Below are 15,050 nucleotides of genomic sequence, written 5' to 3'. Positions count from 1 at the left end.
GAGGTCCAAAGGGCTGAAAACTCCTGAAGGCGACCCCCCCACCCATGATGTGGGTGGGGCAGACCTTCACGCTGTAGCACCTTTGTTCGCAGGCTTGTTAGGCTTGCGGTTCCAGGGACGCTTCTGACCGTCCGTGGGCGTCCTGTCGGGCTGGGGTCATTTTGCCGAAGCACCGGGCGGAAGAAAAAGCCACTTGTGAATGGAAAAGGAGGGCCCTTGCCTGCGGCGTGGTTCCTTAGCCTTCCTGGCCTGTGGGAGTAGTGTACTCTTACCACCCATGGCATTTTTAATAATGTCATCCAACGGGGCTACAAAGAGCCGGTCGCCAAGGAAGGGAAGATCCGTCAGGGCTTTCTTGGATGCCTGGTCAGCAGACCAGCCTTTCAGCCAAATAAGGCGCCTCAGCACCACAGCTGACACTGAGGCCCTGGATAACAAAGGGAGAGTATCCAGGGCCGCGTCACAAACATACTTAAGGCCATGCACTAGTTGGTCTGCCAACTCCACGCAGACAGGGGAGGCATTCTGCTCTCCCAATTTGCGGTACAAAAGTTTTGCCCACTCATTAAGTGTCTGCGACACCAGTGCAGATGCCAGTACAGGTCGCACGGCTGACCCCACAACCGTGAACAAGGAACGAGCCACTGCTTCGGCCTTCCTGTCCGTGGGATCCTAGAATGCAGGAGTCCCCTCAACCGGGATCGTGGTTACTTTATTTAACCTGGATACTGGGGGGTCCACGACCGGAGGAGCCAACCACTTTTTGAGAAGGCTTTCCTCAAAGGGGTAGTGCACCGCCAAGTTTTTGGGGACCGAAATGGTCCGTTGTGGGCGACCCCATTCCCTGTAGATGAATTTGTCAAAATAAGTCAAATACGGGAACACCTTAGGTGAATGTGCTGGCTTGTGGGACCCAAAACGGACCGGTACATAAGCAGATGAATCTGCTGGCTCCTGAATCTTCAGGGTATCACGCACAGCTGTGATAAGTGTTCCAACAATCACCTTGTCGCGCCCGGACGGGGAATCATCCTCACTGTCCGAACGGTCCTGGTCAGCCATGTCTGATAGGTCAGAGCAGGAGTCTCCAGCTGCAGCAGGGCCGAATCTGCATCAGAGCTTTCCCCAGAGGATGGGGGGGGCAGGGGCCTCTTACGTACACCTTTCCTGCCATGTGCCGCCTCTATCTTAGCAACATAAGAGTCCAGAAATGCCGTCAGGGTGTCCATGCGCACCGCACTAACCACAGTTGACCCGGTTGCTATAGCCTGGATTATAGCCTGGGAAGAGACACCAGTTTCTGAAGCCATGCTGACCCTATCCTGTCTGCCACCTGCAAGGGGACTTAGGACAGTGAAGGTTCCACCCTCCTGCTGCCGCCACGTGAGGGGGTGGGGGGGTGCTTAGCGCTAGACTCACCACCCTGGGGTGTTCTGTGAATGCCAACAACAGTGCCTGTAGTCCATAGGAGGTTCCCAGATGCAGAGAGGAGAAAAAACTGTGTCAGCAGCAGCAGCTCTAACAGCGGTGCAACGGTCTGCAGAACATCTTCAGTGTTCCACACAGAGCCATCTAGTGTCTCTCACACACAGGGAATAGAGGAAGTGAAAAGAAGCAAAAAATTAAAAACGAATTGCCTGCTGACACACAGACATCCTCCACAAAAACTGGCTTTTTTGGACCCCCTGACCTGGACCAGGACTGAACAGCAATCGCACAGAGCCCCACAGGTGAGAAACAGCGACCCACACACACACCGCCCGCAGCGCATGCAGACACCCCCCTCAGAGGGGGGGGGTGATAGGGGCTTGGGAGAGAAGATAAGGAGGTGAGGTGGTCCCCGAATCGACCCCCGCAGGGAATGCCCAGCTGCTCCCCCCACCGAAGCAGGCAGAGCCGTACTTACCAGTTCTGAAGAGCTGGGATACATTCTGTGGTAGCCAACTCCTGCGCAGTTACAGGGAAGGTCACTGGCTTGGTATACTGTGGTCCAGACATCAGTAGCCCGGTCATATGTATACCCCGGAGCATTGAAGCTCACAACCACCTCTGGAGCATGAGGTATGTCGTGGCCTGCCGAGCCGTAGCTGCGGCCTGCTCACGCTCGATGGCCTGACTGGGGAGACTACAAGGATTTCATTAACCAGCCTGTCACCCAGCCGGCAGTTGATAGAAGATCTCAGGATTTCCCATCTTGCGCAAAAAGCAGCAAACCTGCAGTAAAAACATGGACCGAGAGGCCCGCAGGGTTTACTAGGTCATTCTCCTTGCTAGGCAAAATAAAAACTGAAGCTGCTAGGAGCAGTGGGAAGGGATTAAAGTTCTGTGTATTGTGTAACAATTTTGCCTAGTTTCTCCTAATGGCAGGCTATACAACCCATTTAGTTACAGAGAAGAGCTGTGTCGGTTGGTGCATATAAGAGAAAGTATTATTTCAGTATTTGTAGATGACACCAAGTGGAATAATGTCTCTACAGGATGTCTCCAACATACAAGCAGACCTCAATCCACTGTTTATATAGGCAACTATGTGAAAAATTTGGTTAAATGTTGATAAATGTTATGCATATGGGGGCTAAAAACGTGCATGCATCCTACATTCTGGGTAGAGACAGATTTAGGCTTCATGCACAGAGACGCAGATGCAAACGCTGCTGGACACATGTTGAAACCGGCGTTTAGAAACGTGCGGTTTGCCGCGATTTTTACCGCGATTTAGCAGCGTTTTACCGCGTTTGCGTCTAGAAGCGTATAGTTAAGCTAACATCATAGACCCTCCCCAGCTCAAAAAAACAGTATTATTAACTATTTCAGCAATTTTGTGAGACCAGAGTGAGTAGCAGCAGCTGTGAGAGCTGCAGTGTACTTGTATTTAGCGTGTCACTTGCCACGGCACCTGCCACAAGTTGTGGATTGTCCACTTGCCACGTGACTTGCCACATCACCTGCCACGTCACTTGCCACGTCACCTGCCACAAGTTTTGGATTGTCCACTTGCCACGTCACTTGCCACGTCACTTGCCACAAGTTGGGGATTGTCCACTTGCCACGTGACTTGCCACATCACCTGCCACGTCACTTGCCACGTCACCTGCCACAAGTTTTGGATTGTCCACTTGCCACGTCACTTGCCACAAGTTGGGGATTGTCCACTTGCCACATCACCTGCCACGTCACCTGCCACAAGTTGTGGATTGTCCACTTGCCACGTCACTTGCCACATCACCTGCCACGTCACTTGCCACGAGATGTGGATTGTCCACTTTCCACGTCATCTGCCATGCCACCTGCCACAAGCTGTGGATTGTCCACTTGCCACGTCACCAGCCACATCACCTGCCACAAGTTGTGGATTGTCCACTTGCCACGTGACTTGCCACATCACCTGCCACGTCACTTGCCACATCACCTGCCACAAGTTGTGGATTGTCTACTTGCCACGTCACTTGCCACATCACCTGCCACGTCACTTGCCACGTCACCTGCCACAAGTTGTAGATTGTCCACTTGCCACGTCACCTGCCACGTAACCTGCCACAAGTTGTGGATTGTCCACTTGCCACGTCACTTGCCACGTCACCTGCCACAAGTTGGGGATTGTCCACATCACCTGCCACGCCACTTGCCACATCACCTGCCACAAGTTGTGGATTGTCCACTTGCCACGTCACTTGCCACATCACCTGCCACGTCACTTGCCACAAGATGTGGATTGTCCACTTTCCATGTCACCTGCCATGCCACCTGCCACAAGTTGTGGATTGTCCACTTGCCACGTCACTTGCCACCTGCCATGTCACTTGCCACAAGTTGTGAATTGTCCACTTGCAATTGCAATTGTTTAAAATATTTTTCTAATGGTTTTTCATCATTTGCAATCATTTTTGAGATTTTTAATGTAAAAAAAAGGTCACCTTTAAAAACGCATATAAACGCAAACGCGGCTAAATGCGGGTGCCGCGTTTAGCCGCGTTTTGCGTCTGAAACGTGGAAATTTTTGCTTCTGAACGCATTTTTTTGCTTCTGGAAAAACGAGATTAAACGCAACTGCATAAAAACGGAAAAAAACAAGACTGTGTGCATGGACACATAGGATAACATTGAATGAGTTCAGGGGCAGTTGAAAAAACTGTCCAACTGCATCTGAACGCGCGTTTAACTGCGTCTCGTGTGCATGAGGCCTTAGACCTTGGGGGGCACAGGGCATTTCAGGTTCTAGGGCCTCTCATACACAGAGTTGCTCTACATTCTCAATGACAATCACACATTTTTAAAATGCATGACACAACGTCATCCTGAGGTCATGAGTGCACATACACAAGCGCAGTCATATCGCTCTGTGTGGTTTGCTTAAGCTTCCAAAATTTGTTTTTAAAAACAATACAATATACCAGTCCTGCATAAAAACTTTTAGAGATGATGGATGGCGAAATATAATATCCCAAAATACATTTAATAAAAGAAATATGTTTTTAATACTATATATTTTATATTATTTATATATTATAAATGATTTATTATTTATTTTATTATTATTATTTATCATTTTGTATAATTCTTTTATATTGGTTTATATTATTTTTGCATAGAGGGTAGTAGTTGCCCCCTTTGCCCGCTTATAAATCCGGCACTGATTCTAGAAGGAGAACAGCTGTCAACCGTGGAGAATTATCTGGGTGTTCAGGTAGATCATAAAATTAACAATAGCATGCAATGCCAAGCTGCAGTTTCTAAAGCAAGCAAAATATGTTTTTGTATTAAAAGAGGTATAGACTCCAGAGATATGGAGAGAGAGAATCGTTTTGCCCCTGTACAAATCATTGGTAAGACCCCATCTTGAATATGTAGTTCAGTTTTGGGCACCAATTCACAACCGCTGATCACTCGGTTTTTAGAGCTCCTTGAGCAGAGAGCTGCAGACCGTCAGTCACAGCTCTCTGCTCATCTCCCTCCTTGCTCATTGGAGTGCTGAGCTGTGGAGGGGGTGGAGCAGCCCTTTCTGCGGCTCGCTGAGAGCCCGAGACGGGTGTCAGTCCAGGCATCAGGCAGAGCCAGACTTCCATTATCGGGATGACGCGGTGCCTGGACTGACATTGGCGACGTCAGCTGGACATTGGTGAAATCCTTCTGGATTTCTCCTTTAAGAGGGGATGTGATCACCGTGTATAAAAACATAAGTGGTCTACATAGTAAAATTGATTTAAAGTTATTCACTTTAAGGCCATCACAAAATACAGGGGGGCACTCTTTACATCTGAAAAGAGATTTAACCTCTAAATACAGAAAGGCTTCTTCACAGTAAGAGCTGTGAAGATGTGGAATAGACTCCCTCATGAGCTGATCTTGGCCAGTTTAGTATAATGATTTAAAAAGGCCTGAATTCTTTCCTCAAAGCACAAACTATAAATGGATATATATATCTATAGGTATTAGCGCCAGGGGTAGTTGATCCAGGGAATATCTGATTGCCTCCTGGGGAAACAGGATTTTTTTCCCCCTGCTGGAGCAAATTGGATCATGCTTTATTGTTTGTTTGTTTTTTTCCTTCTTGCCTTCCTCGGGATCAACTGTGGGTATAGGATTGTGTATATAGAGGCTTTCTTTTTGAGTGTTTTTTCTATTGATTAAACTAGATGATCATTTTCAACCAGACTGACTAAAACTCTAGTCTCCCTGTCTGGGTACACAAATTACCATACCTCTGGAATAATATACACTATATTCTATATTGCTTCATGTAAAGTTGTATTTATATACACATACCTCCCAACTATTGAACTTCAGAATGTGGGACACTGGAGGAAGACCTGCCGTGCGCTGTGTTGCATGCAAATTGTGGGTGTGGTCAAGCGCCTAGCAGTGGGGGGGGCTTAAGGAATGTGGTTAAACAAAACCTGTGCTTCCTTGTACCTATAAAATATTCTTTGGTTGCTTTGTCTGAGCTTAACTTAAAGAACTTCATTAAAATAGTCAGGGACTGCATAGCAGAGGTATGGACATACTACAGAAGATGGTCAGAGACTGCAAACATGATACGATGCAGGAGATGGTCAAAGACTGTGGACATGGTACATGAGATGGTCAGAGACTACAGGCATAGTACAGGAGATGGTCAGAGACTGCAGACATGATACAGGAGATGGTCAGAGACTGCAGACATACTACAGGAGATGATCAGAGACTGCAGACATGATACAGGAGATGGCAAAGACTGCAAACAAAGTACAAGAGATGGTCAGAAACTGTAGACATACTACAGGGGATGGTCAAAGACTGCAGACATAGTACAGGAGATGGTCAGAGACTGCAGACATGATACAGGAGATGGTCAGAGAACGCAGACATGCTCCAAGAGACTGTCAGAGACTGTGGCCATGCTCCAAGAGACTGTCAGAAACTGTCTATAAGCTCGAAGAGACTGTCAGAGACTATGGACATGCTCCTAGAAACTGTCAGAGACTGCAGATGGTTAGAGACTGCATATATGCTCCAAGAGACTGTCAGAGACTATGGACATGCTACAGGGGTTGTTGGAGTGTCTGCAGGGGATCAGTGGGCCACCCAAAAAGTGGCAATGGGCTACATGTGGCCCCAGGCACTAAGCACTGCATTGTAAGTTTGGAGGGTAGTGCATGTGCTTTTTCCATAACCCAAAGAGCTAGCACTCTTCTCCAGCTCTGTCAACACTGCCAGGATGTTGGCTATGATACATAAAATACAATCTATTGCTGGAGATTGGGAACATGCATGGGCCAGTCTTCACACAGCAGCAATTCTACCACCTGGCAAACCTGAAGACTGGTACAACATAACCTGAAACCCCTCAGCACTCTCCTAAAATGTAAAATGCTGTTAAAGTCCAGCTGAACTTGAAAATGGCCCCTTGCAGTGATGATGTGCCAGCAGTGCAAGGGTTACCTGCATTGTATGTTTTGTCCAATCTTCCGCTATCCCAATACCATTCAGGCAGCATGGTGTGCCTCCTCCCCCCTCCTCCTCTGTGTATAGGAGAACATCACAGCACAGGAGGAGGAGGGGCGGGTTCCTGCATTGTGTGCGTGTGATGCCCCATACACACGATCGGACTTTCGGACAACAAAACCGTGCATTTTTGTTTGAAGGATGTTGGCTCCAACTTGTCTTGCATACACATGGTCACACAAATGTTGGCCAACAATTACGAACGTGGGAACTTGGTGACGTACAAGACGTACGACGATCCGAGAAAAAGGAAGTTCAATAGCCAGTGCGGCTCCTTCTGCTTGATTCTGAGTATGCGTGAAATTTTGTGCGTCGGACTTGTGTACACACGAGCGGAAATTCCGACAACAACGTTTTGTTGGTGGAAAATATGAGAACCTGCTAACCAACATTTGTTGGTGGAAAGTCCGACAAGAAATGTTCGATGGAGCATACACACGGTCAGACTTTCAGCCAACAAGCTCACATCCAACATTTGTTGTTGGAAAATCCAATAGTGTGTACGGGGCATAAGAGGCAGAAGGGAGAGATGCGGCTGCCTTGTAAGTGTAACCAAGGCAACCCACACACGCCGCAGCCATTCCGGGACTTGGCCCTGATTCGCTAAAACTCCGGGAGAGGGTCCAATTTGTGGGACAATCCCAATGAATCAGGGACGGTTGGGAGGTATGTTTGCATGCAGTAATAAATAACACAGAAAGTTAAGCAGAAAGTTGAGACACTGTCAGATTGCATATATACTGTATATAGACTGTATATCTGTATGGATTATTATTGTTGTCAACATGACACATAATTCTACTGTATCTTTATCCTGTAATGAGTGTCTGTCTCTTGCTTTTGAATCGTTTTATTGCATCATAACCAAAACATTTTACCTGTAATAAAAATTGAGTTTTTTCTTTTGTAATATTACTCAATGTATTTATTTCTTTTTCAGCTCTCTCATGTTCAGTTTCTCATAGTGGGGCCAATTCATTCTGGGAGTTGAATGCACACCATGTAAAGAAGTCTCGCAGAGGTAATAAAAACATTTCCTTTTATATAACATAAAAATGTCATGCGTGTACAGGTTTTTGGACTTTTTATTCATCAGACATAGAGTGGAATCCAGGTATCAAAAGCATTTTCTGTGTTTCTAGTGAAGAATGGCGGTACTTGTGACACTTGTGTCTGCAATTCTGACCTGTCTCAAGCCAAAGGATTCATTCAGACAGGAGGTAATTAGAGATGGACCGAACACCCCCCTGTTCGGTTCGCACCAGAACTTCCCAACAGACAAAACTTTCTGACCCAAATGGCGAACCCTAGTCTATGGGACCATTACTTGAAAAATCAAAAGTCCCCATATTACAGGCTTATATGCAAGTAATTGGCCATAAAAAGCATATGGCGGTCTGGGTACTGCCCTGGGGGACATGTATCAATGCAAAAAATTATTTTTAAAAAGATTGTTGTTCCAGGAGCAGTGATTATAATGATGCTTAAAGTGCAACAATAAGGCTGGGTTCACACTGCTGCGGCTAGGAGACCCGGATGTGATTCGCACCGCACTGCAGTGCAAATCACATCCGATCTCTGTGCGATGCGAGTTCAGCCATACAGATAGTATGGCTGAATTCGCATCGCACCCGCCCCAAACTCGCACAGGACCCTTTTTTTGGTCCGCAGCAGAATCGAATTGCATGGGTGTTCACACCACGCGATCCGATTCCTGTCCGAGTTTGCAGATCGCACTGCGATATGCGAACTGATCTGGGGGTGTTATTAACGTTTCACTGACACTCCCAGCAGTTCGCATAGGGCAGTGTGAACTGCCGCCGGGAGGCATGCGATGCGGGAACCCGCCACGGATTCGCGGCGTTCCCGCATCGCTTCAGTGTGAACCCAGCCTTAAAATGAAAAATTCCTTTACATATCGTGCCTGTGTGGTCCCTTTAGTCTGCCTGTAAATTGGCACATCTGTACACTTGATATAAACCACTTCAGCAAAGCTGACATTTCTAAAGAAAATAAAAATGAATGAAACTACATTAAAATTGCCAGGAATACAATATGATTGCCGGCAATTGAAAACAGTTTAAAAAAAATGGCATCCCCCCCCCCCCCCCCCAAGTCCATACCAGGCCCTTATCCGAGCATACAGCCCAGCAGGTCAGGAAAGGGGTGAGGGCGAGAATCCCCCTCCTAAACCATACCAGGGCACATGCCCTCAACTTGGGGGGTGAGTGCTTTTGGGAGGGGCTCTGCTTTCTAAAAAGTGATGCAATGCCAAGCTGAATATTGGTATGCATTAAAAAGGGTGGCGATAAAACTATAATTCTACCACTTTACAAAACTCTGGTCCATCCGCATCATGAGTATGCCATCCAGTTCTGGTCACCAATCCTCAGGAAGGATGTGCTGGAACTGGAGAGAGTCCAGAGAAGGGCAACAAAACTAATAAGAGGACTGAAGGATCTCAGTTACAAGGAATAACTACACACATGTTCTCCCTTGAGAAGAGACTGCTCACAGGAGATATGATAGAGATAGATACAAATACCTCAAAAGTGATTCTGGCACAGGGTGAAAACAATTCAGTTCGAGAGAGCTTAAAGTGGTTGTAATACTAGCTCATTATGAAATACCTTAGATCGAAGCTGGTGAAGTGGGGTAGTGGACGGTGTCAGTGGGGCAGTGGACGGTGTCAGTGGGGCAGTGGTCGGAGTCAGTGGTGCAGTGGTCGGAGTCAGTGTCAGTGGGTCAGTGGGGCAGTGGATGGAGTCAGTGTCAGTGGGGCAGTGGATGGAGTCAGTGTCAGGGGGCAGTGGACGGAGTCAGTGGACGGTATCAGTGACATGGCGGGGGGACGAGGGGGGCAGAGGATGAAGACAAGCCGGGGGGAACGAGGGGGGGCAGAGGATGAAGACACGGTGGGGGGGAGACGAGGGGGGTCAGAGGATGAAGACACGGCGGGGGGGCGAGGGGGTGCAGAGGATGAAGATACAGCAGGGGGGGGACGAGGGGGGCAGAGGATGAAGACACGGTGGGGGGAACGAGGGGGGCAGAAGATGAAGACATGGCGGGGGGAAAAGGGGGGTCAGAGGATGAAGACACGGTGGGGGGACGAGGGGGGGGCAGAGCTTGAAAACACGGCGGGGGCAAGGGGGGGCAGAGGATGAAGACACAGTGGGGGGGGAACGAGGGGGTCAGAGGATGAAGACACAGCGAGGGGGGGCAGAGGATAAAGACACGGTGGGGGAATGACATGGGGAGGAGCTGTCCCAACGCACCGATCATCCCCCACTGTCATGTGTATTTACTAAAATGACAGGGGTCCGTAAGCGCTCTGCCTCTCCTGTGCACGCTCTGGCCAAGGGGAGTGTAGAGGTGGGTGGGGAGTCTGCTGACATCATGACTCCACCCACCGAGCAACAGACCCACCCACTGATTCTTGACTTTTTTGGGGCTTCAAACAGCTAAAGGGGGGACATTTGACAGGTGAGGATACATGCAGGAAGCATGTATATCCTTATAGATCACCACTATGGCAGTAGTTTACATCCACTTTAAATCTAGATCGCACAAAACCCCTGCCTTCCGTATGCAACATAACAATAAAAGTTTCCTTAGTTTTCGTGTTTTTTTTTAACTCTTTACATGATGCTATATATAAATTGGTGATCTTCTCCTTACCTTGGAAGTCTTTCATCCTGGAAGGAAAACAAGCAGATTATGTGGATGTAGTGGGTAAGCACTCTCGCCTAGCAATAAAAAGGGTTTCTGGTTCAAATCCCAACCACGACACTACCTGTCTGGAGTTTGCATGTTCTCCCTGTGCCTGCGTGGGTTTCCTCTGGGTACTCCAGTTTCCTTCCACACCCATAAGATATGCTGGTAGGTTGATTGGCTTCTGTCTAAATTGGCCCTAGTATTTGAACGTGAGTTAGGGCCCTTAAATTGTAAGCTCCTTGAGGGTAGAGACCAATGTGAAAAGCGTTGCGTAAATTGACATCGCTATATAAGTACCTTTAAATAATAATTTTAGGAACGTTTCAGGAATTACATAACAAAGAGAAAACCAAAAACTGTTTTTCTCAACTCAAAACACTATTCTGAAGCCCTTCAGATATTTGAGACCCCTGTGTTATTTTGAATCCCACTACTAAAGTAGCAGGGTGAAAGATCAGTCCTGGCAGGCAAAAAACATGGTCAAAAGGCCAAGGTCAGTGCAGGTAAAAGGCAGCAATAGAGGGTAGGCAGAAGCATAGTCGATACAGTCAAGGGTCAGTTCAAGTGAAAGGCAGAAACATGGTGGATAAACAATGCAGATGGCAGGCAGAGGCATAGTTGATAAACAGGCCAGGGTCAGTTCACATGGAAGGCAGTGATATGGTTGGTTGAGGCACCAGGGAAAGAAGCAGCAAAGAATTTGGAAACGGGGAAATGGCATTCTATTCAAAATATGGGCTAATAGTTTAGGAAAGTCTTATGGCATCTGAAGCAGTCTCTGATGCATAGGCCAGGTTGGGAGGAACATTGGGGACAATGAAAACTGGTGTCTTTTCGAACTCCTCTTTTGCCGCACACCCAACATTTTTTTGTCGTCTTCTTCCGGTGATGGTGGAATATTGTCAGGGAAATGGCACTCATGCAGCCTGCTGACAAAATCGGGGAGAATGCTTTCTGGGGGGGGGATCCTTGCTTGATAGATCAGGGCAGTAACATTACCTTCAATAAATTTGAGGAAGGTGTTGGGTATATCCGTTGAATTTTGATAGGTGATATTATTATAAATGGCCAAATGGAAAAAGTAAATTGCGACTTTTTTCATACCAAAAGAGGGACTTTCGTGTTGATAGGGCTACAGCATTTGATCATTTAAATCCACCCCCCCCCCCCCATTAACTTGTTGTACTCATGGATACAGCAAGGCTTTTAAACGCGACCGCATCTTCTGCAAAGTTCCTCATCATATATGGTGGACGTGATGTTCACATCTTTCCTTTCCCTTCACTTCACGGCCAACACTTCCTCGTACCTCAGGCTAGCCGATTCCCCCCTCTGTAGCCTTGTGGTGACTAGACGCTGTGGGAAGCCCTTCCTGTTTCTTCTTGCTGTACCGCAGGCCAAAGTTTTCACAGGGAATTGGTGGTGGAAAAGGGTAAACAGGTATAGTAATTATCCATGTAAATGTGATACCCCTTTTGGAAGAGTATGAAATGCCAACTGCCAGACAATTTTCCCACTTATTCCCCTGTACATTGAACACTCAGGGAGCTGGAGCTGGGAGTCTTTGCCTTCATACACACGGAAGGCATGCACATATCCAGTGGTGCTTTCACAGAGCTTGTTGAGCTTCAATTCTGGCTCTCTTACTGTGAATATACTGCTTGAATCCCAGCCAGCCTGTTAAATGTACCAGGGAAAATTTGGCATGCGGTGCATGGAGTGGGTAGACCAATATGCATTTTTTTTTCTTTTTTTTTTGTAAGCCCCATGTTGATTGTAAGGCCCAAAAATAATCTAAGCTCCTCCACTGTTAGGCTGGATTCACACCTATGCAGTTTTAGTGCTTTTTGCATTTTACAGATTTGCACTAACATGGTTTCCTATGGAACAAGTTCTGTAGTGCAAATCTGCAAAATGCAAAAAGCACTAAAGCTGCATAGGTGTGAATCCAGCCTTAGGCGTCTCCATTCGAAAGGACGGACATAGTTGCTCTCTATATATTGATGGGCAGAAAGATTTGTTTGGTCCACAATGCTTTGAAGTAACTCATCAGGGAAAAAAAGTAAAATAATCTATTGCAGAAAAATGTTCAGTGTTGGTCTGCACACCTGGCTGAATCTATTGCAGAAAAATGTTCAGTGTTGGTCTGCACACCTGGCTGTGCTGTGAAAGTGGGGATTGTGGCTGAACCTGTGCTAGAAGGCAGCCACAATGGGTTTGCTAAGGCATCCGGAATATGGGTTTGGGCCCTAATTCTTTGGGTCTGGCGTGAAATTCCAGTGCTTGTACTGGGCCTTCCCTCCTTGGGTCTAGCGTCGTTGGCAGTTGCTGATTGGCTATTTGGGTGTCTGGCATTGCTGGTAGCTGCCTGGTCGTCAGACCATCTTCTTTTAGGACAGACTGCTTCCTCCTCTGATTCAGATGCCCATGTATGCCCTTTGACCACCGCTACTCTCATTGGTTAGGCTTAGGATTTGATGTGCCTCTTCTGGAGTGTAAACTTTTTTGGACATGGTGGCTGTATGACGGGTGACACCGATGGGCTGCATGACAGGTAGTGATGGGCTGCATGGCAGGTAGTGATGGGCTGCATGGCAGGTAGTGATGGGCTGCATGGCAGGTAGTGATGGGCTGAAAGGCAGGTAGTGATGGGCTGCACGGCAGGTACTGATGGGCTGCACGTCAGGTAGTAATTGGCTGCATGACAGGTAGTAATTGGCTGCACGACAGGTACTGCTGGGCTGCACGACAGACACTGCTGGGCTCACAGTCAGGTACTCCTCATGGGATCACGGACAGGTACTCCTGATGAGCTCACAGACAGGTACTCCTGATGAGCTCACAGACAGGTACTCTGATGATCTGGTGACAGGTCCTCTTTATTCAGTGGGGCAATCAGGGCACAGTAAATGGCACAGTAAAGTGGTAATTCACTGTTCCGCGATCTCCTCCTCACACTGGATCAGTGTGCGAGGAAGAGAACCCATGGTTTGTTTACATTTGTGCCCGGATGTGATTGGACAAAGCTGGTCACTTGGTAAAGAGCCAATTTTATTTGCTCTTTACCCTGAATGGGGCTTGGCTTTGTCTGAGAGACAAGCCTCGTCCCCGATTGCCACGCTGTGCATCCCCGGGGTGCACACCAGCGGCGTGCACGTAGATCTCCAAAGTGACCAGCTGTGATTGGACACAGCTGGTCACGTGATAAAGAGCCAATTTCATTGGCTCTTTACCCTGATCAGGGATGGGCTGTTTGCCAAGGGACACACCTAATCCCTGATCACTGCGCTGTGGGCCCCTGGGGGCCCACAGGAATGATGAGAACTGGAGGACGTCATATGACATCCACCTGGAGGGAGAGTGTGTTCCTGCCTGCGTCATTTGACTATGGCCCGGTATGGAACTGGTTAAGTATTTATTTTCTGAGTATTTACATTCTGACACTATTACTGAGAGGATACTCTATATTCCTATACCTTTATTCCTAGCTATCTCTTTTAGTACTGTCTAATTACATTACTTTATTGCTGGCATTTCTCCATTCTGTCACACCCAGATCTGTGCAGGAAGACAAGGGAACAAAAGGAAGCGCCACCTAAGTGCAATAAATTTAGTTTGGTTTAATGACACAGCAGGTAATGCACTTACAGGAAAGAGATTAAAAACAGGCTCATCTTTGTGCTGGTGGCACATGGTGCAGTCCGATCTGGTCCCTAGTCCATCCTATTCTACAGGAAGGCAGTGATGGGAGATGAGGTGTTCAGTCCTTTTCCTGCGGCCTCCAGGAAGTCTGCTAAGTCCGACGTGGAACACAGGTGGAATGCAGGTGAGGAAGAGGAAGAGGAAGCAACAAGGAGAGGGGAGTCTGGAAAGAAAAAACAGGCTGCGCGCTTGGAGTCTACTGCTCCTTCTACAGGCCTATGGAAGTACTGCTGGTGGGGAGCTATTTATATGTCCAGAAAACAAGAAATAAGCAGCACTAAAGTAGGGAGAAACGAGGGAGGGGAGGGGGGGGGAGTGTGAATGGTTAATAGCTAAAGAACAAAGTATATAAAAAGGATGTTTAAATATAGAAAAATGTCACTTCTATTTAGTATCATAATCTAATCAATGGGGAAACGGGGGGCGGTGCCAAACATTTTTTTATTATTGACTGGAAGATAAAAAAATATATTTATAGTCTAAACAGAAACTAAGATTGGAACTAACATGAGAATTGTATTAAGACCATGGATAAACAAATGCGCCGTCACCAAAAGGGCACATGTGTTAACCTGCATATTTAAGTAAACACATGTGCATGGATTGCGTGTAAAAAGCATAAAAACATATACAATATGGGGACCAATGGTAAA

General features: G+C 47.3%; 1 protein-coding gene across 9 annotated transcripts in view; it reads left to right on the top strand.

The window, feature by feature from the left end:
- The window catches only part of LTBP3 (latent transforming growth factor beta binding protein 3), a 1,616,087-nt gene that overhangs the window by 1,411,232 nt on the left and 189,805 nt on the right, over positions 1 to 15,050 (top strand). For all 9 annotated transcript variants that reach the window (XM_077457876.1, XM_077457830.1, XM_077457857.1 and 6 more), the window contains one exon: positions 7,922 to 8,002. In XM_077457876.1, coding sequence (XP_077314002.1) covers positions 7,922 to 8,002 — 81 coding nt within the window. The remainder of the gene's footprint in view (positions 1 to 7,921; positions 8,003 to 15,050) is intronic.

Source organism: Lithobates pipiens, unplaced genomic scaffold, assembly GCF_037356315.1.
Source record: "Lithobates pipiens isolate NorthernLeopardFrog02 unplaced genomic scaffold, aLitPip1_a1.2 Scaffold_10, whole genome shotgun sequence".
In the NCBI taxonomy this organism is placed as follows: Eukaryota; Metazoa; Chordata; class Amphibia; order Anura; family Ranidae; genus Lithobates; species Lithobates pipiens.
This window is presented reverse-complemented; position numbering and strand designations above follow the sequence as displayed.